At 42.6% G+C, this 24,206-nt stretch overlaps 1 protein-coding gene across 4 annotated transcripts in view; it reads right to left on the bottom strand.

Annotated features, from left to right (window-relative positions):
- The window catches only part of SLC15A1 (solute carrier family 15 member 1), a 49,743-nt gene that overhangs the window by 4,040 nt on the left and 21,497 nt on the right, over positions 1-24,206 (bottom strand). For 2 of the 4 annotated variants that reach the window (XM_073212426.1, XM_073212427.1), the window contains 16 exons: positions 23,824-23,905; positions 23,579-23,720; positions 22,580-22,699; positions 19,156-19,255; positions 18,840-18,930; positions 16,304-16,387; positions 13,446-13,528; positions 11,357-11,443; positions 10,707-10,796; positions 8,786-8,830; positions 8,605-8,637; positions 8,435-8,523; positions 7,818-7,899; positions 5,930-6,049; positions 4,721-4,867; positions 3,847-3,896 (listed from right to left, as the gene is read on the bottom strand). In XM_073212426.1, coding sequence (XP_073068527.1) covers positions 3,847-3,896; positions 4,721-4,867; positions 5,930-6,049; positions 7,818-7,899; positions 8,435-8,523; positions 8,605-8,637; positions 8,786-8,830; positions 10,707-10,796; positions 11,357-11,443; positions 13,446-13,528; positions 16,304-16,387; positions 18,840-18,930; positions 19,156-19,255; positions 22,580-22,699; positions 23,579-23,720; positions 23,824-23,905 — 1,445 coding nt within the window. Of the gene's footprint in view, positions 1-2,502; positions 3,599-3,846; positions 3,897-4,720; positions 4,868-5,929; positions 6,050-7,817; positions 7,900-8,434; positions 8,524-8,604; positions 8,638-8,785; positions 8,831-10,706; positions 10,797-11,356; positions 11,444-13,445; positions 13,529-16,303; positions 16,388-18,839; positions 18,931-19,155; positions 19,256-21,206; positions 22,490-22,579; positions 22,700-23,578; positions 23,721-23,823; positions 23,906-24,206 lie in introns of those variants that run through there. The other 2 variants (XM_073212429.1, XM_073212428.1) reach the window with 2 other exon arrangements.

Below are 24,206 nucleotides of genomic sequence, written 5' to 3'. Positions count from 1 at the left end.
AATTTAAGATGTTTACAGATGATTTCTAGAGTATAATGTCAGAAGGAAGCAATCCTGGGTTTGTCCTTGCTCATCCACCGATGAGAACACACCTAGAGGGACTTACTTGAAGCATGTGTGTGCTAGGAGCTGTTCCAGATACTTCGTAACTAGGAACTGTTCAATGGTATTTTGGGATATGAAATACGGATCGAAATATGTGCCCACCCCTTTCCCTTCAAGAAGGTAGCTGTGTCTTTGTGTTCCTTGCCTCAGAAGCCTTATAGCTAAAGTGGTGGAGGACCAAAAGCAGAAGTTTCCCAGGACCTAAAAGGTAGCCTCCAGCGGAGCCCTCTTTTGGGGGGGCTGGGGATAGAAGGCCATTTGTTTCCTTTACCTCTAGGACCTGAGGCAGGGAGGGGCTCCAAGGATGGAGAGGAGGAAATGGGCCAGTCCAGCAAACACACAGTTTTGGGGAGTTCCCCTCAGAAGTAGGAACTGTTTGCAGGTTCGTGGAGTGACAGTGACCCGCACTCCCCTGGCATACAGCAGGAACTGGAACACCCAGTAGGACGTGGTGCAAGGTCCCAAGGCTTCCAGTCTCTGCAAAGTCCCCTGTGCCTAAGCTTCACTTGGAACCAGTTGAGTTGTCTGCCTTCCAAGGACCACAGAGGTGGTAACAGTGTGGATAGATGATTAGAGATTTTTTCCTTAATTGGGAGGTTGTAGGAGACCCTGACACCCGTGTACCACCTAGAGAGGAGCAGGTGCTGCCTAAGGTAAGACTAGGTGCTTTTTCCTACCAGACAGGTGAGGGAAGGCTTATAGTAGATGGTCCAGTTCAGAGACTGGGAAGTAGTAACAATGTAAACCCATGTACTATAAATAACAATTTAACCTCTACATCCTTAAAATATGTGGCCAAGTTTATTAGCTTTGTGGCAAGAATTAATCTTGTTTAGTTAAATGCTGGGTACTGGGAGAATATATCTGTGAATTAAACTCAGGGCCTGAAGTCCTTAGGCATTAGGCATGGAGTAGTTTGACAGGTGAGTAATATACAAAACCAAACCTGATGTGGGTCCATAGGAACCTAGTAGATAGAATCAATTTTGCTTCAAACTGCAAAAGCTACTTTTGTCAAAGATTAAGATGAACCATTCAAAAGACAGATAGTAGAGTATGAGATTAGAAAGTAGACCTTTGGACCTGAGTCCTGGCTTTATACAAGCCACAGATTATGAATAAAATCCACCCTCACACTAGAGTACTATTACCTGCCTGACAAATGTCTCAGGGCAGGTGAAAGATAATAGTAAGAATGAAAATAATCTGAAAAAAAATGCACCATCACACATAACAAATGTGTTTTCCTACACAAACACAGAAATGGTAGAACAGAAGTAGCAAACACACTCTGAGTGTTTAGAAGGGTGAGGAGAGCAGAGATCCCAGATCTACTGTGCACTAATAGATTTGATCAGGCACAGTCCTAGGGCCCCATTCAGGCTTCAGGTGAGCTCAGGCCTCTTAGAAGCACCCGGATGTAAAGCTACAAAGTGATCAAGGGGGTGAGGTAAGGAGAGTAGGAACGAGTTGAGAAAATAATAAAGATGGGACCAGCTCCTTAAAGACCAATCAAGGGGCAGAGGGTTTCATTCCTTCTTATACCACAGAATTCATCCATTTAAAAGAACAATTCAGGGTTTTAGCACATCCACAAGGTTATGCAGCCATCATAACAACCTGACCCTCTTCCATCCAATGGGATCTTTGTGACTGGCTTCTTTCACTTAGCATAATGTTTTAAGATGTATCCATGTTATAGCATGTGTCAATACTTCTTTCATTTTTATGGCTGTATAATATTCCATTTTAGGCAATACCTCATTTTATCTATCAGTTGATGAGTATTTTATTTCTTTTCACCTTTTGTTTATTGTGAATCATGCTGCTATGAACATTCATGCACAAGTTTTTGTGTGGACACATGTCTTTGTTTCCTTTTCAATCTGGATTTTAACTTCTTTTTCTTACCTCATTGCACTGATACCCAGAAGGATGTTGAATAGAAGTGGAGTGATTGCATGATCATGCCTTGTTCCTAATCTTAGGGGGGAGCATTAAGATTGTCATCATTGCCTAAATAGTAGCTCAGGTTTTTTCAGAGTAAGGAGGTTCCCTTCAATTACTGGTTTGCTGAGCATTTTGATCATGAATGGATACTGAATTTTATCAAATGCTTTTTCTGTATCAATTGATATGACAATATGGATTTCCCTCCCTAGTTTGTTAAGATGATAGATTATACTGATTGATTTTTCTTGAGTCTATACATTCATTGAGTAAAAATGAAATCACCATGAGATACATTAAATTCAGTTTCGTTCAAATGTGGCTGATGTCCACGTGCAGCAGAGATGAGCTGAGGGGAAGTGGTGATACAGTGACACTGGTGAGGGGACAATAACCAATATTCTGTTAGTGTACAAGTGGCACCACACACCCAGTGTGAGTCAGTCAGCAAAGGGAGGGGGCACATTTAATGAGCAGGGATAAAACCAAAGTTGGCAAGAACTTTCAGAAGAGGAGAGGGGCAGAGTATTCAGAGAACAAGTGGCAACAGAGGCAGATCTGCTGGTTCACTTGGGAAACACAGAGACCACATGGTAGCCCTTGGGTGGTGTGACCTGTTCCCGGGGTGCTTTTCACAGTAGATCTGATCCTTCACGAAGATGTGGCCCTTTTGTTTCAGGCTGCAGCTGGTATACACACCTCAGGGTGGCAGCGATGGTCCCACGGATTCCCAAATACGCCGCCAATGCCAGCACCTCGTGGGTCACACCGGGTGACTCCTGGGCATTCCCAATCACAGTCCCTTTGGTGACTGGCACCTTAACACTCCTGAATCCCGAGGGCTCACTGGGATCCCCTTTCTCCTCAGACTCAGGGGTTTCCCGCAGAGCCAGGAACGAAGTGGACTGTGTTGGGGGCTCATTTAATTCTTTTCTCCTCAAGCATCTGGTAAACCTCAGATTCCTTGTCAATGACGAGTCCACTTGTAGGCTGAGGATGGTCTACGGCTCTGCCGTTTGTCTCCTGCCCACCAGCTGCCGCCTTTGACTCCAGGTGATGCAGCTGGAGATGTTTGCCAAGGAATAGAGGCCTGCTGGCTTGGGGTGACCCTGGGAGCAGAGCCAGCGGCAGGTCGGGCAGTAAAGGGCGTGGCAGTCCAGCTGTGGGCACTTCCTATGTGTAGGACCGTGTGGTTTAGAAGCTAAATTCATCTTGCATGGATGATGTTTCCCTTCCTCTGTCACCAGAGACTACCAGATTTTATGTTCAGATGTGGCTGCTGGGAGAGTCACGTTGCCTATGCAGAACTTGCTTTTGTTCTGAGCTGCCAAGTGTGTCACGTTGCTGGAATTTTCCCCATCGATGGCTGTGACTATATCTCCAGTACTGAAATTAGCTACTGCAGCCCTGATTCTGGGAGTGACCCAGGAAATGGTGAGAGGTTGCTCGAAGTCCTCGCCCCCCAGGGAAGGAAGCCCCACAGCCCAAGGCCCTGGGGGCCTATCTGCTGGGGGGTCTTGGTGCAGTGACAGCGGGCGGTGACCTGGAAAGACAGACCAGGCTGGGCACCAGAGGGGGCGCTGGGCCCCTCGGGCAGCTGTCGGATAAAGATCACCGAGGGGGCTATGGGCCCTGGGTAGCATGAATTATTATTTTGAATACCGACAGCTTTACATTCTTGGGATAAACCCTGCACTCTCATTTTACAGCTTTATTAAAGTGTTTTACTAAGGGTATGCATTTCTTCCATAAAGAGCTGATGCAATTTAAGTTTTAAAGAAATACACATACCTGATTCCATTTTCTCCTTTTTCTGGCTTCTGGTTCAGGCCATCCTTCACCTGAGAAAGAAAACATTTTCAAATCTAATGCATTAGAATAAGTTTCGATGATCATTTCAGCCTTTGAGAAGGAAAATGATGTTGACACTTATCCTAGGAGCTCAAGGCATAATGACTACATTTCCAGGGCTCCACCATTCAGCCCTGGTTTTCCTTCAAGTTAACATCAGGTCCTGTAGTTTTGATGCTTGCTCTCTGGAGGTCTGGCAGGACCCTGCCCTCTAGGACTTTATAACAGGCCACTCAACAGCTCCCTACTAAACACATGACCAAGAAGTCTTAATTCTCTCACAATTTTATAGAAGCTTACTTAAATCCACCTTAAAGAATACCCACAACTCCTTCATTTAGTTCAGCTATACTTCATAGCTTCTTTATATGCTGAATAGCATAACTAGATGCTTACATTTGTTGTAAAGTATTTTATATGTGTTTTTATTGCTTTTGCCCAATATACTCACTAGTTTTTCAGAGACTGCTCTAATTTTTCAGTTACTCAGTACAGAATTTTTAATTAATACAATTAAAGATATATTTACAATGTTATCTCAAAGTCTCTGAGAATGTATATACTGTGTGACTTGTGTGCCCACACACACACACCATGCCATGCCCAGAAGTTCTTTTAAAAAATTTTAATTAATAACCCTTCCAGTCCACCAAACTTATTAGAAGTCAAGTGACCTGCATCCTTGAGGGAGGAAGAAATTGAAGATTGTCTAATATACTACTATACAGGGGTAAAACAAAGGCATCCTGCTCAGAGGCTCTGTCTCCAACATCACAGATAGTAAAGAGCCACCTGTAGGTGTCCAGCTACTTACCACCTGGTAATGGTTGGGAGCCCACACGAAAAGGGTATGGCGATGGCCCGCCTCAAAATTATGAGTGACCGGAGTGACTGGTGATCCCGGAGAAGAAATATTTATACTTGTCAGTTTGTCTATATCAAAAGTCATAAACTTATCAGTCTACAATGGGGGAAAAGGGGAAAAACAGTCAGTACCGCAGTGTCTCGGTCTGCTCCATGTAACTGAACATTGTCATGGCAGATTACATCCCCAGGTTCATATTCATAGGTAGCAAAAAACACCTTGCGAGGGTTGGCATTGGTGGGTTGCAACCCTTCCTCTTTTTATGGACTCTGTCTGAAGTCATTTAGTTTTGCCATGAGAATTATGCTTTTCAGGCAGCATTTTGCTTTTATTTCATTTTCTGAAGATAAATGCTACAGAAACAATTACTACTACTGGGCAGAAAATACCATCAGGGGAAAAGGAAAGCCCTGGTAAAATACTGGGCTGCCCAAGCATCAGGAGTCAAACTTTCTTTTTTCTTCAAGATTATTAGTTTGGCAAGGTCTAAAGGAATGGTTCTCAACTGTGATCGACCAGGAATGAGACCAGTTAAATCAACTTCTCTGGGATTGGGACCCAGGTATCAGAATTTTCAAAGCTCTCTGTGTGATTCCAATATGGGTTCGAGGCTGAGAACCTCTACTTCAGGCCAATGATCGTCTAGATTAGGGTTTTCTGACCTTGGCACTATTGATCTTTGATGCCAGATAATTTCAGTTGTGAGGGCCTGAGTCAGGACCCCTGGCTTCCAAATATGAGGAGCCAAGAGCACTTTCCCTGCTGTGACCACAAAACATGTCTCTAGGGATCGCCAAACGTCCACTGAGGGGGCAAAACAGCCCCCGGAAGAGAACCACCGAGCTAGAGCCTCCCTTAAAGTGTGGTTCCATGAACCAGCAACAGAAACCTGACACAAGAGAGAGCTCATTAAGAAGGCAGCATTCAGGCCTACGAACCAAGAATCTGCATTTTACCAGCTCCTCAGGTAATTCACATGCATGTTAAAGTTTGAGGCACATGGTCTAGAGCAAAGCCAAAAAGAGATCAAGATACCAAGACATTTCACTTCCGGGCTGTCCTGGGGATCATATAAGGACCAAGAAGATCGGCTTCTCTAAATCCTATTCTAACTCAGAGCAGAAGATGAAAAAGAAATTTGTATTTCCTCTCACTTACTTGAGACATCTGTCCGAGGGTCACCATCTCTCCAGGAAGAGATACATCCATGCTACTATCTCCTATATTCAACACTTTAATTTGGACTTCATTTCCTTTGGGGAAGACTGGAAGAGTTTTCTGAGCAAAAGAAAAGAAAACGCAGTGATGGCGCCAGTGCACACTGGAGAGAATCTTTACTGTTGCCCGGCAGTGACTTTTCACCCGCCATGGCCCGCTGTGCTGGCTGAAGCGAGCCAGCACCCCCGTGAGGCTGCCGGTGGTTCCCTGCACCGCCCAGAGGAAACTATGCTGCCCAGAACACGGGAGTGATCAGAGAGAGGCTGCTCTTGGTGCCACCCAGCCACCTCCAGGTCATAAGATGCCAGGTTAGGGTCCTACTAGCTGAGGGAGGCAGAGTAACCATAGCCTACATGAGTCTGTCTTGTGCCCCTGAGACCTGCTCTCCCAGGACTCCCACATCCTCCTGCAACCCTGGGAGCCTAGACCTCAGCCCTGGACACGGTGCTCCGAACATCCTCTCACAAATGCATGATGCCCCTCCTGCCTGCCTCCCCACCAGCACATACACCTTTGCCCAGGATTTCTGCTTTTTCCCAGCAATGTCCTCGCTCAAACCCCAGTGTCATGAAGAAGTCCAAGTTTATTTTAGCCCCACAATTCATTTTCCACAAAGCTAGCTATGCTCAGGAAAAAGTGAGTCCACCCATGCTCAATATTATTTACAACAGCCAAGAGGTGGAGAAGCCCAAATATTCAGTAATGGGTAAATGTGTAGACACGTGTGGTACATTCATTTAACGGAATATTATTCAGCCTTCAAAAGGAAGGAAATTCTGACACATGCAACAACATGGATGAACCTTAAGGACATTAGATTGAGTGAAATAAACAAGTCACAAAAATACTGTATGATTCCACTTATATGGGGGACCGAGAGTAGACAAATTCATAGAGACAGAAAGTAGAAGTGTGGCTGCCAGGGACTGGGGGAGGGTTAATGGGGGGTTGTTTAATGGGGACAGAGTTTCAGCTTTGCAAGATGAAAGCATTCTGGAGATTCACTGCACAACAATGGGAATGTATTTAACATTACTGAACAATACTCTCGGAAATGGTTAAGGTGTTAATTTTATGTTATGTATATTTTACCACAATTGAAAATTTTTAAAGAAAGATGAAAAAGGAGGGAGGGAGGGAGGGAGAAAGTATGGGGGAGAGAGACACAGAGAAAGAGAGACAGAGATGGAGGGAAAGGAGGGGAAGAGATAGAGAGAGAGGCAGGGAGGGGGGAAGGAGGGGAGAGGAAGAGACAGCTTTCCACCTGCCCTGCATACTACATTATGCCCTGTTTCTAGGACCCCATCTCACACCACCAGCATCAGGAGTCGAGGTGAGCCCCCTGTGGGTCCAGGAGATATGTGGGTTGGCTTGGGAACTACCGGTCATTTGAAGCGCTAGAAACCGAAAGGCGTCTTCTCGTCAGACCATTTCTACTTTTAGAAGTGCTGCTTGTTTATGAGTGATCAACTTCTTTGAATTAGATCTCCCGGATCTCAGATTGCAAAGAAACAAGCTCATAAACTTCCTCTCCCATTACAGAAACTGTACAAACAGGAGCTCCTGTGTGACGGCCACTGAGTTTCCCCTGACTGAGCACCCCCTTCTGATCCTGTTCCTGCTGTGTCCTTTGCAGTGAGAAGCCGCAGCACACGCTGACCAGAGGGACCATTCCGTCCCTGCGGCATGCTGTCTACAGCTCTAGGACTTAGTCTGTCAGCAAAGACCCTGGCTTCCCCTCATCCTCTCAGTCCTGGAGAAAAAAGACTTCTGAGCGCTCCACCTGACCTGCAAGGACAGGTCACTGGAGAATCATAGGGTGACTCACATCAATTTCCACCTGCACAACTGCAGCCACTACAAACGCCATGGAAGCCAGGAACATGCCGACTGTCATCTTCTTCAGGGAGCTGCCAGGACAAGCAAGAGAGTGGCTCTCAACCAGCCTCAGACAAATAAGCTAATAATAAGCCCCGCAAGGAAACCCCCCACCACCCAGCAAAACTAACTTCCCTACAAAACACTTGATTGGAAAGTGTCTCTTCCTCTCTTACCCATGACCAAGACTTTGGAGGATAAATGGAATACAGCTTCTTATTTGCATTTTTACATTTAACTTCTAGAAACAATAGCTCAGGTGATAATTAGGATGATGAGTACCATTTCTACCACCAATATGAGGGCCTTAACTAGAGGCTTTTAAGGCAGCCATTAATTTTTTTGAATTTTTAGCATTTTTAGTTGAAGGGCAAATTTCCAGAAACATCAGCATGCAGACATCTACTTCAAATACATTTGTTTCAAAACCCCGTCACATAGGTGGTGCTGGGGGAGGGGAGAGCCAGGCATTCTCTTTCCACCCCAGGTACCAGAGGCTGAGGGTGGGCATTCTATTCGCAAAACCCTAGGACTGATGGGGCCTCGCCCCGGCTGGCAGACACTCACGTGAAGTTGAAGCCACACTTGGCAATCAGAGGGTACACCACGGCATCCACAATGGGGACCATGATCACAATCAGGATAGCGTTCACGGTCTGCAGAGGAGGCGGGTGGGGGCGCTGTGACTGCGATCTCAGAGACCCTCGACTCGGAAAGCAACTGAAACCCTTTCTTACCTGCATCTGATCTGGCTGAAGGTCTAGAAGTCCCTAAAAAGAGGGGGGAAAGTCTATTGGTAAGTTCCCATAATCGGTCAATGGGGGGCTAGGGATGTCATGAAGGGGAAGGAGAGAAAGGGCAATGGGACTAAAAGGAAGAGTGACTGGGGAAGCACAATAGCTGACATCCCAAACTTACTATTTTCCCATTCATCGCTGTTGCTTGCAGTGTCCATCTGGAACCCTTAAAAATGAATGCGTTTACTCATTATGTGGGAATGTGGATTTTAAACATTTTACAAGTCAATGTTCGGTCTTCTTCAAATCAGGAACGAGGTCTGAAATGTTAGGGGTTTAAACATTTGTTTCAACATCAAGTTCCTCTCCCAGCTCTGTTGTAATACTGGGGCAAAACCAAACAAAGAACTCGCATTTCTGCTGAACAGATTGATGCAACACTACCTCCAACCCCTCGTGAAGAATCTGCAAAGTACTACTCTGAGATAAAGCTATTCTCACCCTTGCTGGGAAGCATGACATCACTTGCAAGGTGATGGCAGCTGTGCGCCCTGCAAACATTCTCTACTTGCTGCAACATAGTTTTATTGTTAGGAGCCATATTTGACAGTCCAGGCTGTCCTAAAATGGAATTCCATCAAGAGAGTGATGGATTTGAACCTGGGCAGCCTAGTTACATTCAATCTATTTTATAATCATAGATAACTCAGGACTATATAGGTAAATGTGATTGTTTCTATAGGCGACTGACCATGTAAATGCTTCAACATAATCTGTCAACTTTACGAGGAGGACATCATAGAAAGTCAAGAAATAAGCCACTGTTTGAGTTAATATATGTCAGTCGCTGATTGCCTCACACACACACATTCTAATTTGAGTCTCACAGCTGGGCCATGGGTTATTACCTTTCCAGAAGGGTTAAGGACTTTCTCCAAGTCAAAGAGCTAAAAGGGGATGAATGTATTTCTAGTGCAAGTTCGACTCCATCAACCGGTTCCTAGCCCATATACAAAATTGCCCCCCTGTGCTTAGATGTTTGTTTAAATCCTATACTTACAAATAAGGAGATTAACATAGTACACTCAAATATTGTCCAAGAGATGGTTTACCCTTATAATAATCCTTCCTGTACAATAAAACTGTGTGTGCTTGTAAAAAATTCAAGCTCCAGTTTCTAAAAGAAACAATGGCTTATTACTTTGGCTACTGAATATCATGCATTGAGTTGTCTGACCCAGTTTTGAAAAACTCCTAGGCACACATACTATAGCTGTGTGGGAAAGAGCAGAGTGACATGGCTGTGATCTGGGTTCTAGCTCTCTGTTCTCATAAGAATGACTTCATTCAAGTCGTTTCACATCCCCGGATGGTACTTGTAGCTGAAGCATTCCATTTTAGAGTGGAAAATGTCAAGCCCCTCTCAGCTTAAATAGCCGATGTGTTCTATCCTTTTACCATTCTGTATGAGTAGAACTAACTCTTTATTCTTAGTTTTGACCATTGAAAGTCCTAAATGCTTTGATCAAATCTTTCCCAAGCCTCCTTTGCTTAATCACACCCACTTTTCGTTATTACTTTGCAACAGAAATGTGGATAGAACTATGTAAAGTTGGGTTTTTTTTATATCATTAATGTACAATTACTTGAACATTATGGTTACTAGGCTCCCCCTATTATCGAGTCCCCCCACAGACCCCATTACAGTCACTGTCCATCAGCGTAGTAAAATGCTATAGAATCATTTCTTGTCTTCTCTGTATATATACTGCCTTCCCCGTGCCCCTCCACACTACATTATGTGTGCTAATCGTAATGCCCCGTTTTCCCCCTTATCCCTCCCTTCCCACCCATCCTCCCCAGTCCCTTTCCCTTTGGTAACTGTTAGTCCATTTTTGGGTTCTGTGAGTCTGCTGCTGTTTTTTTTAGAGTTCGTTTTTAAAAAAGAAACCAAGGTGATCTAAAAATTATCAAACAAATGAAATATAAAAAAAGAATTGAAAGCATTTTTAGGAGCTAAATACTAAGTATGGCTTGGTACATTGTGGTGCCCAAAGAATGTTTGCTAAATGAAGATGTATAGAAACACAGTTTCATGTTACCTGCTGATCAAACAAGGCCCAGAACATTGGGAGTGGAATATACAGGAACATCACCCTGGTAACCATCTTAATTTGAGAGATAAGCCGCTCCTGTAGTTGGAATGGGGGAGGGACAAATCAGCCACCTCTTGCGTTACTCACAGCTCTGCCGTGGTCAGTATCACTATAGACATATTTGCATCTAGAGACAGCTGGGAGGTGATGAATTGTTCTGAAGAACCGTACTACAGGTTTTTTTAGAAAACCCCAAATTCCCAAGCTATTTAAAATGTAAGTGAAAACATCTGTTTAGGAGGTAATTACTAGAATTTCAGTATAAGTGCACTAAATGTAAATCCCCCCCCACCACCAATTAACTCTTCTATATTCAAACTTGTTATGTGATCACAATTACATGTATTTAATGGAAGATTTTATCAAATGAAAAACTATGAAAAGATATTATTGTTTCCAGATAAATGGTACACCTTGTTTATCAAGTTCCCACTAATTAAAAACAATCTCCCATAGTTTTGTTAAAATGCCAATAAAGTTCACAAGGATACAACTGATAAATTTGTTCACGTGACCTCAATAATATGAATTATGACTGTGGAGTTCACTTTCTAGAGGAAGCTCGCCTGGGCCACTGCAGCCAGATAATCACTTACATCGTATTTCTCTTTAGCCCAGTCCAGCCAGTGCTCCCTCTTGGGAAATGCCTTACTCCGATGCTTAAATCTATTTTTGATGGCAAACTGAAGAAAGAAAAATCAAATTTCAAAACAAAACCAATTACTTTATCAGAGAAACACAGTTCAATTAAGCACCCCTTCGTGGGAAACTGAGAGAGCAGCAAAATATACAATTGTATATACTGGTATAATGATGATGCTAAAAGGCATGACATGCATTTATTTCTAATCTCTTTCTAACTATGAGTGGTTGAGGTGGGTAAACAAAGTCACACTGTGACCACTATACTCTCCAGATCCCCTAGAGAGGACGGGTCAGTAGAAATAGGTCATGTGACAAATTTGCAATCCAAGTTTTCTGGTAGCCATATTCCAAAGTAAAAGGGAAACAGGTGAAATTCATTTTAACCATGTTGTTTAACTCAATAAACCCAAAATATGATCTTAATCGGTGATCACTATCAAAAAATTAATGAGACTTTTTACATTCTTTTTTCATGCTGTTTAAAAGTAAAATTCAACCAAGTAAATTTGAAGATCTAATTGGCTTTATTAATTGATTCATGAATTGGGCAGCATCCCTCTGGCAGGTAGAGAGGTTCAAAGGGCCACAGAAGTGGTCTTTTTGGAGTCTGAACTAAGCTGTCAATCACTTGTTAGGGAAGGACTTGAAGAGATAATTGCTAAGAATCTCTCTTAGTTTGGAAAACACGTGTTGGTGGGAATCCACCCAATCTCAGAGGGAAGTGCAGGAGGTAAACAGCGAAGCTGTAATAAAAGTGCATTTTTTGGACTGTGAAAGGACACACTAATTTCATCAGGTACACACTTAGAATTTAACACCATAAAGCCAGGTAAAGGGAAAGTAAAATTATCTTAAAGCTACCTTTTCATCCAAAAGATTATCCACACATACATATTTTTAAATAAATAAGTCACACACTTTCCCCCAAATACACAATGTACATGTTCACTAAAAAAATGGGGAATATATAGGGGGAAAAGTTGATTCCATTATTTAGATTCCTGCATTCAGTATTTATTTCCAGACTTAAAACGTGCCTGTATGTACATATCCCATGTAGATGCACATGGAAACATCATATTCTGCATGCTCCTATCACCAAATAGTGTTTGAAAACAAGACTTCTGATGGTTGCATGACATGGCATAGAGGTAAGTTAAGTACTATTAAGTAAGTTAAGTACTATTCTTCAGCAATTTGGTAGACTTAAATTTTTGCTGTTATAAATATTACATTGAAAATCTTCACATGTGAGTCTGTGTTCATGTTTAAAAGTTATTTTCTTGGCCTTAACTCCCCAACATAGGATTATTGACTGTTGCACCAGAGGTTTCCAGCTCCAGACAAGTTTACTTTGGGTTTGGTGAGACGGGATGACAACAGAACACGGGGGGTAGAAGGGCTTATACCAAGCTTTATTCACAGTGGCAGGTGGAGCGCTAGAATCCCATCCACATCCAGCAAGTGCGCATTACATCTCTGCCAGCTGCACAGAGCACTGGGCGGAGCTCTTTATATAGCAACACAGCTTACCAAGGTTCACTGCCAACACAGTGTAAGCATGTGCCCACGCAACAGGCCAGTTACATCATTGTTTGTGTGCAGTGGCCAAGTAGATGAAGGCCAGGTCAGAATCCTGGCCATTGGAACTTCCATGTTCCCTACATTGACACTTCCGCAGTTCTGACTTATTATATACAACACCAAACCACGCCTCTACACTTTTGTTCACTGCTGCCTGACAAACGTCAGACATGGTTCACCAATTTGACACGTGAAGACTCACTTTGATTCACTTTCTGTTTCCCACTGACCTTAGTTTACACGTTCAAGAGTTGTCTCTATCCCTGCCTTTATGAGCTCTGTTTGTGTCCTTTCCATTTGGTGAGTGATATAAGAAACTTCAGTTTATCAAAATAGTTGAGTACACTAATGAAATACTTAAAGGGAAGTCAACCCATCATTGAATTCTAATTTAAAGGAGGTGGAAGGTTCCTGGGGGCCTAAATGTCACCGAGAGAGGACTCCTGAAATACTTACACCAATGCAATTGGCAACTTTGGCCATGATGTTACCCTGGGGCTGGAACTTCTTGTACATTCCACTTCCAATGACAAACACAACTAAATAGGGCAAAAGAAGATGTATTAACCAGGTGTTTCACAGAACCACCTATGACCTAGAAGTTGTACTTTCATTTACATCATAACCTTGTGGAGGGGTCAAGGGCAGGTCACATCAAGATGTGCCATTTTGGCATGTTGTCTAGATCAGGGCCAAAGCCAATCATGGCCCAAAAGACTCAGAAAGACACTTTGAAGACAACCCCTCCTTCCCCAGCCACTGCATAAAAAGGATTTAGATGGAGGAACTGCTCTAGGAGGAGAGCTGTCTCCACAGATAACTACCTTATAATGTGCCGTAGGTGGGGTAGACGGAGGAATGCGGCTAAGTTCCTTAAAATTTCTATGTCCCATTGTCTCTGTGTGGCCTGACAAACATTTGTTTATCAAACATTTACTCTTTCATATTCCCGTGAATTGCTCCCCTTTTCCTTTGATGTCCCAGACCCATGTCCCCTTTTCCTTAGTTCAGGATGACTTATATATATATATCACCATACCTGATTGTCTTTGGAATCTATGTCTATGGATTCCCTATACATACATAATTAAACTTTGGGTTTTTCCTCGTATTAATCTATTTTTATGTCAATTTGATTCTTAGACCAGCCAGAGGGACTGAGTGCTTTCACATGACAGACTAGTGTATTACTCTACACAGACCAAAAACCACAGCTTTAATTTCTGGTTGCAGAGGTAAGAGAGAGTTTCTCCTGTTTCTTTATAATCTTCAGGAAAAAACAGGAACTAATAATCTGTTGAAACTTTTATTTAATCATATGTGGCAGAATGAATTCTGTGGTCATGGTATAGAAACAGTTAGTTATTTGCACCTGCGGCTACAGTTTTACAAAAGTTAAACCATTTTTTACAATGAGGCAACTCCTCCATGGACCTTTTTAAGAGGGGCATATCATGAAAAAAACTTAAAAAAAAAAGCATTTCTGCAGGAGACTCTGAAAACACAATCCCTATACTCAGATTTCTGATTATTCAACACCACAATTCAGTAATTTAAAAGAACTGATGGGTTGATTGAATTCTACTTGTTTTCCTTAATTTAAGAGGGCCTGAGATTTTGACAGGTGCCAACTCTCAAGCATATCTCCATGTACACCTGCATTATAGATGTTCTTTACAGTTGAAGAAAGGGAAGGTTAGCTTGTTCTCTCACTCAAGGCCCATCTGCCTCAGTGCACACAAGGAGAGCAGAGATACCCTAGAGACTGAGTCTACACTTTTTTTGTCAAGTAATATTTTAATCTTGAAGCCCTTGATTAACTGAAGCCTAAATCAAGCATGAGATTGTTGCAGATAGAAACTTCGAGAGCAGGTCTGGATGCATAGGATTTGATCTCTTCTCAATTACTCCATAAGAACAAGCATAATTTTAGATGTAAGAATGACTCATACAGATAAAATGATAATTTACCTAAATGCCAACTTAATACAGTATCGGGCTTACAACAATTTTTGAAATCCTCTCTAGCTCTTGCCCAGAATCAGGGAGAAGGCATATATGAGCCTATTAGGGGAGGATGGCAGTATTTAAACAATTATGGAAGAAGATGAACACATAAAAAAGGCAGAATACTGAGCTTTCCCAGTAAGTGTAAGGATAAAGCTAAATTGCTACCACATAGCAGAAGAGGTTTAAAAAGGCATACTCGATACTGTTAAGAATGGAAAAAACAAATCAGAGAGAGTGACGTCACCTCATTTGAGTGGGAGGCCATGGAGGCTCGAGATGATTACTGGGCTCTTTCCTCTTGTACTACTGCTGTCGGTTGAACTGTGTCCCCCCTGGAAGATGTTGAAGCCTCATCCCCCATACCTCAGAAGGTGCCCTTATTTGGAAATACAGTCTCCGCAGATGGTTAAGTTAAGATGAGGTCATTAAGGTGGGCCCTACTCCAGTATGACTGGTACTGTTACGAAAGGGGAAATCTGGACCCAGATGTGCACACAGTGGGAAGGCCACGGGCAGACTGGCATTGGGCTGCCACAGGGAAATACAGGGAGGTAAGAGAGAGGCCTAGAGATCCTTCCCAGTGCCTTCAGAGGGAGCATGGCCCTCCCAACATGTTGATCTTGGATGTTCAGTTTCCAGAACTGTGAAATACTAAGTAAATTTATGTTGTTTAAGCCACTCAGTGTGTGGTATTATGTTATGGCAGTCCCAGAAAGTAAAGACACCTACCATCTTTCAAGCTAGACAATTCCAGAAAATTCTTCACAGTTCTTAAAAAGCCAGTGCCCAGAACTAATATGCAAATGATGCATCTAGTGATCCCATATATTCTTCCCAGAGGGAAGGCATTCCAGTAGCAGAAACATTTTAAGATGACACATTATGGAAATCTAGATGTTCACTACAAGTATTAACACAATAATCGGCCCAGGATGCTATGTCTTCAAGCAAATTGTAGGTGAACATGTGTTCATAAGAACAAATACTCTCAGCCATGGGTTCACCTCGTCTAGCTTATTCTATCACTGTCATCTTACTCTGCCTAAAGAGAATCAATCCTTTAAGTGTGCACCTCAATTGATCCCCTCTCCTATCAATGCTTTTTTGGTCCTATTCCCTCTGAAACAATATGCCAACTCTACTTTCTTTGAGTTCTCAGAGCATGTTTAACAATGGGATAGGAATTCTTCATAGTACTCATTACTGTGATTTGTTACATGAATGTTTAAAAATTGGTCACAATAATTAATGTGAGGGACTGACCTGATCATACGACTGTATCGATTCAATTGATTTCTACTTACTCAGAGCTACAGCCATGAGAGCAGCAGGAACCCCAAACGCCAGTGGGTAACAAGCTTGTTTACTGTGGATTCCACATTCTTGAACTAGGGAGAAATTACAAGATTAAAATTCATATGGCATTGGTAATGCTCAGATACTTCACATTAAGAAAAATCTCTAACTAGTTTTTACATATTGTTTTCACCAAATGTTTTAGACTTATCCATTCACGTTATTGATGCCATGGCCAGCAGAGCAACGCAGTTTTGTAGTAAAGAGATGGAGACAGGTTCTAATCTTAGCGCCCAAATAGATGTCTGATACGGGCCAATCAGTGGGACCCTTATGTCTATGGATTTTCTTGGTGGGGGACCTAAAAATGACCAGGATACAACAACCTGAAGATAGTGGGACTCAGTAAATAAAATCAAAAGTACCCAGGGAAATCAAGATTATGTGTCTCTGAATTCATGCCAACTAGAAAAAATTTAGATGACCCAGGGCAGGGGTCAACAAGTTTCTCTGTGAAGAGCCGGACAGTAAATATTTTAGGCTTTTGCAGACCATTCAGTTTCTGTCCCAATGACTCAATCTTGCCTTTGTAGGGTGAAAACTGCCACAGACAGTACATAAATGGATGGTCTTGTCCAGATTTCTGGATTTGGTCCATACCATACTTTCCCAACCCCTAAGGAACTCTTTCAGCTCTGAAATCCTAGGATTGGTAAGGAAAAAAAGGAGACTTTGGAAGGGGCAACAGAGATTACTGGAAATCTTTCAATGGAATGATGGAGCTTCTAAGAGTAATCTGATCCTAAAGGAATTTTGATTTTGTCTTGACTAGCTATTTTCAAATTCTGTACATAAATAAGTTAACTAGTAGAAAACTGATAGTCATGCAAATGTTTGCAGTTCATGGCAACACAAAACAATTTTTCTCCATGTAAGAATATAAATCTTTGTTAGTCAAATCCTTATTTAAACTGATTGTAGCAGTTTTCCAGTCCCCTCATTAATTAATAAGTTATACAAAATCTTTGTCACATGCTCATTTTATATTTGTATGAGAGTCATGATTTTACCTTTAAAAAATTACTCTTTTAAATATACCCAAAGAAAACGATCCCTGATTCAAAAGACACATGCACCCCTATGTTTATCACAGCACTACTTACAAAATCAAGATATGGAAGCAACCTAAGCATCCGTCAGTAGATGAATGGATAAAGAAGATGTGGTATATATACACAATAGAATATTATTCAGCCATAAAAAGAACACAAATCCTACCATTTGCAACAACATGGATGGAGCTAGAGGGTATTACGCTCAGTGAAATAAGCCAGGTGGAGAAAGACAAGTACCAAATGATTTCCCTCATGTGGAGTATAAGAACAAAGGAAAAACTGAAGGAACAAAACAGCAGCAGACTCATAGACTCCAAGAAGGGACTAGTAGTGGTTACCAAAGGGGAGGGGTAGGGGAGGGTGGTGAGGGGAGGGAGGGAGAAGGGGATTAAGAGGTACTATAATTAGTACTAACAATATAGATAGGTCACAGGGAAGGCAGTACAGCACAGAGAAGACAAGTAGTGACTCTGTAGCATCTTACTTCGCTGATGGATGGTGATTGCAATGGGGTGTGTGTGGGGGGGACTTGATAATATGGGTGAATGTTGAAACCACAATGTTGCTCATGCAAAACCTTCATAAGATTATATATCAAAGATGCTTTAATTAAAAAAAATTATCCTTTAAGACATTCTCTAATTCAAGCATGCATAGAACATATTCTTCTGGAGGTGTGTGTGTGAGGGGAGGTGAGGGAACATAATGCAAGAATAAAAGCTATTAAATTTTTATACAAAACAAGTTGGAATGGGGCTGTCATCTTCAAACTCCCTCTCTATGCAGAAATACAGAAATCCCCACAAAATATTTTATTACATAATTTTATCTGAATTTTGGGGTAGATACCATGTTCTTGTTTTGGTCTACTTTGTCCCCAAATATTTCCTTCCACATGGGAAATTCACAAATTCTCAATAGAGTGTCAGCAAGCACAAAAATCTGAGTTCTTTTGATGTTGTCTTTCTTAAAGCAGTTCTTTTAGAAATATCTGAGATGGTAGGTCAGCGAAGAACAGAACCTGGCCCACTAAATTCTTCCTAGCTCACTGCCCATTAAGGGGGAGTGAAGCCTAAAGGCAAACGTGTCAGTCACAGCCCACCTGGGCACACTTTCCCAACAGCCTCTTTGTCTTATCTCTTCCCGTGAATAAGGACTCTGCATTAATAATAATTTAGAAAGATTGATTGCTATGCTAAGGATGATTTAGATTCTTCAGTAGTTATTGGGATAAGGGAGTCAGAGATCAGAAAAGGAGGTAAAACTTGAAAGCAGCTCATATTCTGGATTTTGATGTGTACCAATACGCATCTGATGGCAGAAGTATAAGGGGAGAACAGGGAGAGAAACAAAACAAGGACTTAGCCTTCCCATCTGACTTTTTCCCAACAGTTAAAGAAAAACAGAAGTCCCTGACAGGTATTTTTACCTCTGAGCATGGGAGTGACGATAGTAGAAATCAAACTTCCAGCATTAATGGACAAATAAAAGATGGAAAAAAATCTGTTTCTTTGTTTTTCCTGTAATAAAAAGGATAAAGTCACAGTATGATGACTTTGGTTACAGATCAATTGATCACATGTAGCTGATCATCTGACTTCACCTCTAACTTAGATTTGCTCAGTCTCCTACTTTCAAGTATATGTGAAAAGAATCAAAGGAGAACAAAATTTGTGGCAGTGGAATTTGATCCCTGAGTGTTTGTAATTCACTGACGTAGCCTGTGTTAAGGTGCATGCTCTTACCTGGCCCTCTTCAAACTGGTCTCCACCAAATGCAGACACACAGGGCTTTATTCCTCCAGTGCCGAGAGCTATCAGGGCCAGGCCGATCATGGACAGTGCCCTAAGAAAGAAGGGGATTGCAGAAATGTGAGATCCTAAAAAGCAGGAGCCTCTCTTCCCAAGCATTTCCCTCAAACAAGCTGACAATTTTTGTTTCTTTTTGTGTTTCTGGACCCAATTTCCAGTGTGGGAAGGGTGGTCCCCACAATAAGTAATTCTGCAAACACCAGCTGGGTGTCCTGTATTCAACTCGGTTTTGACACTTTCTTCCTGGAGATAGCATCAAATTCCACAGGTGAAGGACTCAGTCCTACAGGTGTGCACCCCCCAGCTCATCCCCGTTCAGAGGACAGTCATAAACCCAGGTTGTCACCCATGCTTCTAACCAACTGACTACAAATCAGAGGTGGCCACAACACCCTCCTTGGGTTTAATTAATTTGCCAAAGCAGCTTATAGAACTCAGGAAACATTTTACTTACTACATCACCAGTTTATTACAAAAGGATATAACTCAGAAATAGTCAGAAGGAAGAAAGGCGCAGGGAAAAACAAGGGGAAAGGGCAAGGAGCTTCCCTGCCCTCCCCACGCCCACCAGTCTCCCTGTGTACCACGTGTTCACCAACCCGGAAGCTCTCTGAACCCAGTCCTTTCAGGACTTCTATGCAGGCATCATACATGGGCTACTGGTGACTGATGCAACCTCCAGAACTGCACCCCTCTCTGGAGGTTAGGGTGAGGTCTGGGAGGGGGTGGGACTGAAGTTCCAAGCCTCTAATCACATGGCTGGTTTTCCTGGCAACCAGCCCCCATCCTTAGGTAGGACCCGAAAGTCATCCCGTTAATTTACAAAGAGACACCTTTGTCATTCTCCTCATTTAGTAAATTCCAAGGGTTTTAGACAAAGACCAAATGTGTATTTTTTATTATAAATCATAATATCACAGTGATAAACACAGAGAAGGAGCTCAACCTGCTGGAGAAAATAATTTATAGGAATGCAGTCTTGACAGTTGAATGAAACCTCCAAGTTCATGCCACTATCTAGAAAATTTAAAGCAATAGCTGGAATACTGGACAAGGATTTATGTATGCAGTTCTTCTGTATCATTTTCAGTATCTATCATTTTCAGTAAAAGGATGCATAATTAAAATAAGCATTGTCTCTGGTATAATCATGATGGGCTCATACTGGTCATTAACAGACATTGGAAAACAGATCAAACTGCAAAGCAGGGTATCAGGTTATGTAGTATGATCCTAACTTTGGTTTGCAAAGTACAGAAGGCTGGAAAGTAAAGCAAAAGATTATAACCTTTTACAATAATAAGGGGATTATTTATGTCAATACAAGGTATTAAGGGTTATTTATTCTAATTTACTTTTGTATTTTTCAAGTGTCAAGAAGAAATGTTAAGAATGCTGCTTCTGAGAAGTAGCCAGCCTTAACACTTGGGTTATCTAAAATAAAGACCCAATTTATGGTCTGTAGGACAAGCATTGTGCATCTGCTTTATGTCTGAATAGTTGCATGAAACTACCCTGGGCCTAGGTAATGAAGAAAGAAATATGCTGTCCCATCAATTTCTGTATGTACTGACCTGTGGAAGGTAGCTATTGACATCACGATTGACATCCTTTGCTAGAGGGCGTACATATCCTTACAAGAAAGCTCTCCTTTCCAGAGCAGTTTTCTTCTTCAGAAGGGCTGAGTTTCCCAGGTAGCTGTCTTGCACCTGGGCTCAAATAAAACTCTGATAACTCTTTTCTACAGTTTCTACTCTAGGATTTTCTTTTTGTTGACACAAGTTACCTGTGTTTCACCTCCTGAATTGAAAAGAATCACTCATAGAATTTACCAGCTCTCATTTTGTAGTTTTGTTAGACATATACTAGGTCCTAGAAATTTCAGGTTTTATAAATGTTTATTCCATATCTTCTTGGTTGCTAATGTTGCTTTACATGCTAAAAAATATTTTATGAAACAGATAAAGTCACAGAAGACACTGTACCTTTAAAAAATCACGGTCATCTTCCGGGGTTAACTGGCCAAGGTACCTCTTTGATTTGCCTCTTAATACAACTTGTGTTGAGTGCTGCTACTCTGAGCATTTTAGAAGACAAAAAAAAACATGCCATTTGAATATTATACACCAGGCACTCTTGTGAGAACTGTGGCTATGTCCCAATATAACTACAGGAGATAAAGTATGTAGCTACGCTGTCTCAAGTACTCATCACTTGCCATAGAGCAATGATCTAGCTGCTCTACTGGGATTAATACACAATAGTCTGATCTGAGGTGGGTTCTATTAGAAATGAAGACATGTAGGCAGGGAGGTTAAGGAACTTGCTTAAGATGAGTAAGGGGCACAGCCAGAATTTGAACCCACATAGCCTGGCTCCAAAGCCCATGTTCTTGACTGATACTGCAGAGCAGAGGCCTGGAGAAGGTGAATTGCCCCAGCCCTGCTCTGCTCTGGGGGCAGCAGATACTGGAAGTCTGAGCTGCTGGCTGTTCTTATACCCACTCCTTTCCAGCAACACTGTTCCCTGTGGACACTGAGCGGTTTGTATCAAGGTACCCAGTCTGCACAGCCATCTGACTGATTAGCCAGAACCACAGGCAGTGCAAGTACTAGTTTGAATTTCCATTATATTTTCCCAACCCCTAAAATGGTTTACTCATAGATTAAGGAACTGAAGCCCAAAACAAGAAACAAAATCACTTTTATAATTTGTCCACTGGGCCCGACTGCAGTGGAGGGAAACTAACCTCGTGGAGGAGCATTGGTTAATAACACTTTTCATCAAGAACTCAGGACACGGGGCCGGAACGATATTTATGACACTGAATTACTGAAAAACAAGTGCAAGTGTGGTAGAAGACAGAAAACCAAAGGTACAGGGCCTTGAGGAGGTCTGGCACAATTAAGGACCAAGGCATGTGGGAGTTACGTTCCCTCCAGGGAAGATCCAGATGAATGAAACATCCTGAGCACCGAGACATCCCTAAGACAGCGCGCCTTCCAGGAGTACTTATAAAATAAGCACTTACAAAATCTGAAATTTCTGTGACTTACTATAAACCAAAGAAAACTACAAAATGAGAGCTGGTAAATTCTATAAGTGATTCTTTTCAATTCAGGAGATAAAACACAGGTAACTGGTGTCAATGAAAAGAAAATCCTAGAGTACAAAGTAGAGTCCCTGTAACTGTCAGCACAGCGACATACTGTACGCCCTCCTCTTAGTTATGAGTTGATGAGGGAGGAAAGGCCTTTTTACATGTATGGTGAAGTTCAAGCAAAAAAGATGGAAAACTAGAGCTCCAGATGAGCACGCAGTGGGAGGGCGGGGCAGGGCAGCAGGTCCACCCACTCACACGTGCACAGAGAGGTTGTCAGGGGTTCCGTTGTGGTTGAAGTCTGTGAGGTCATGGATGGAGCTCACTGCGGTGACTGCCTGGCCAATTGTGTAGACGATGGACAGCGACACGATCGTCCTGTGTTAAAGGGGTTAAGAGAATCCAAGTTAAGTGCCCAGGAGCAGTCCTGCTCCAAGCCCAAGGGCCCTGGCCCCAAAACTGCAGAGCCCAGTCCCGAGTATGTTGTGTTTCAATCCTGAGTATAACCCATCATTCTGAGCAGACGGCCTGCTGGAGGAGCCAGAGGAAGGGGAAAGATCCGCTTTATCTTTGAGCCATTTGAAAGACGTAATGTCTTTTTTATCTAAACACTGAAATTGGCGCTTACATCTTTAAACAGCGAGAGACACTTATCTTGTGCCGGCCAACAACGTTTGGCCTGGGGATGGCCCATTGGTCATTCCTGTATTGTGTTGTGTTATTCTGTGATGGTCTGTGAATTTTCCCGTTTCTGCCCATGGCATGCCTTTGGCCTGGGAAAGCCTCCATTTCCTGGCTCCTTAAGTCCCAGGAACTTCCTGATAACCCCTTATGGAGTGCCCTCCTGGAACTGTTCTGCAGAGCTGGTGGGTGGCCCATGGCCTCTGTGTGAACCTTTCAGCAGCCAGGACATAAAGAGGGGGCTTCTTGGTTCACCCCACCCTTAACTGCATGCCACACTCATCACTAACGATAGACAGTATCCCGGCTGCTATTTCAAGAGCAGGCAAAGATGTTATCCTGTTTGTTTGGAGGAGGAAGAAGGCCTTCCAATGCTACTGGCGGCCACACTACTTACTAGATGCCACGCACTGGGCTAGACTCTAGGGATTTGCTGATGCGTGGAAACAGGGCCCAGCAGCCTCTCCTAAGAGTTTTAGTTCCTTGATTCTTTGATCCCATAGTCTACCATCCCAACCACAAAGCTTATGATTACTTTTTGGCCTGTTTATTAACAACAAAGCTGCAGGTACTCACTTGAACTTTCCTAGCCAGGAGTCAGCGATCAGAGCTCCGAGAATCGGCGTCAGGTAGCACAGAGCCACAAACGTGTGGTAGATGGCCGTGGACAAGTTATCGTCCCACCCAATGAATCGTCTGAAGTACAGAATCAGGATTGCTTTCCGCAGAGGGCAGGTGGAGGGGAGGGGGAAACAAAGTCAGGAGAGGCTGCGGTAACTCAGGCTCTTCATGCAAGGGAGGCGCGTGTCAGATATAGTTACCTCTCATTCCATAGTAGGAGAATCTTTCACAGAACTCATTGATCACGATGAAGAAGATGCTCAGAGGATACCCGAAGCAGCCCTGACAAACAGAAAGTCTGGGATTGAAATATACTCCCCACTGGTGCATATCTGCAAATGAGCGCTAACGGCATAAAAATAGCCTGATGTGTGTTCAGTAACTTGTCAGTGACTATCGAGAGGTGGAATCTACAAGTTCAAAACGTTTATTCCCTTACATGCCACACAGAGACAATGAAACGAAGCATCCATTTTTATTGTTAGTCTGAGAAGGACTAGGCACAGCTTTCCAGAAAGAGAAGAAATTTCACACAGAAACTGGGGATTGTCCCCTCAGTGATGTTAGATGCAAGATACGAATT

The sequence above is a fragment of the Manis javanica genome, chromosome 9 (assembly GCF_040802235.1).
Source record: "Manis javanica isolate MJ-LG chromosome 9, MJ_LKY, whole genome shotgun sequence".
Lineage (NCBI taxonomy): Eukaryota > Metazoa > Chordata > Mammalia > Pholidota > Manidae > Manis > Manis javanica.
Note: the sequence above shows the minus strand (reverse complement) of the source record. Positions and strands in the feature narration are given on the sequence as shown.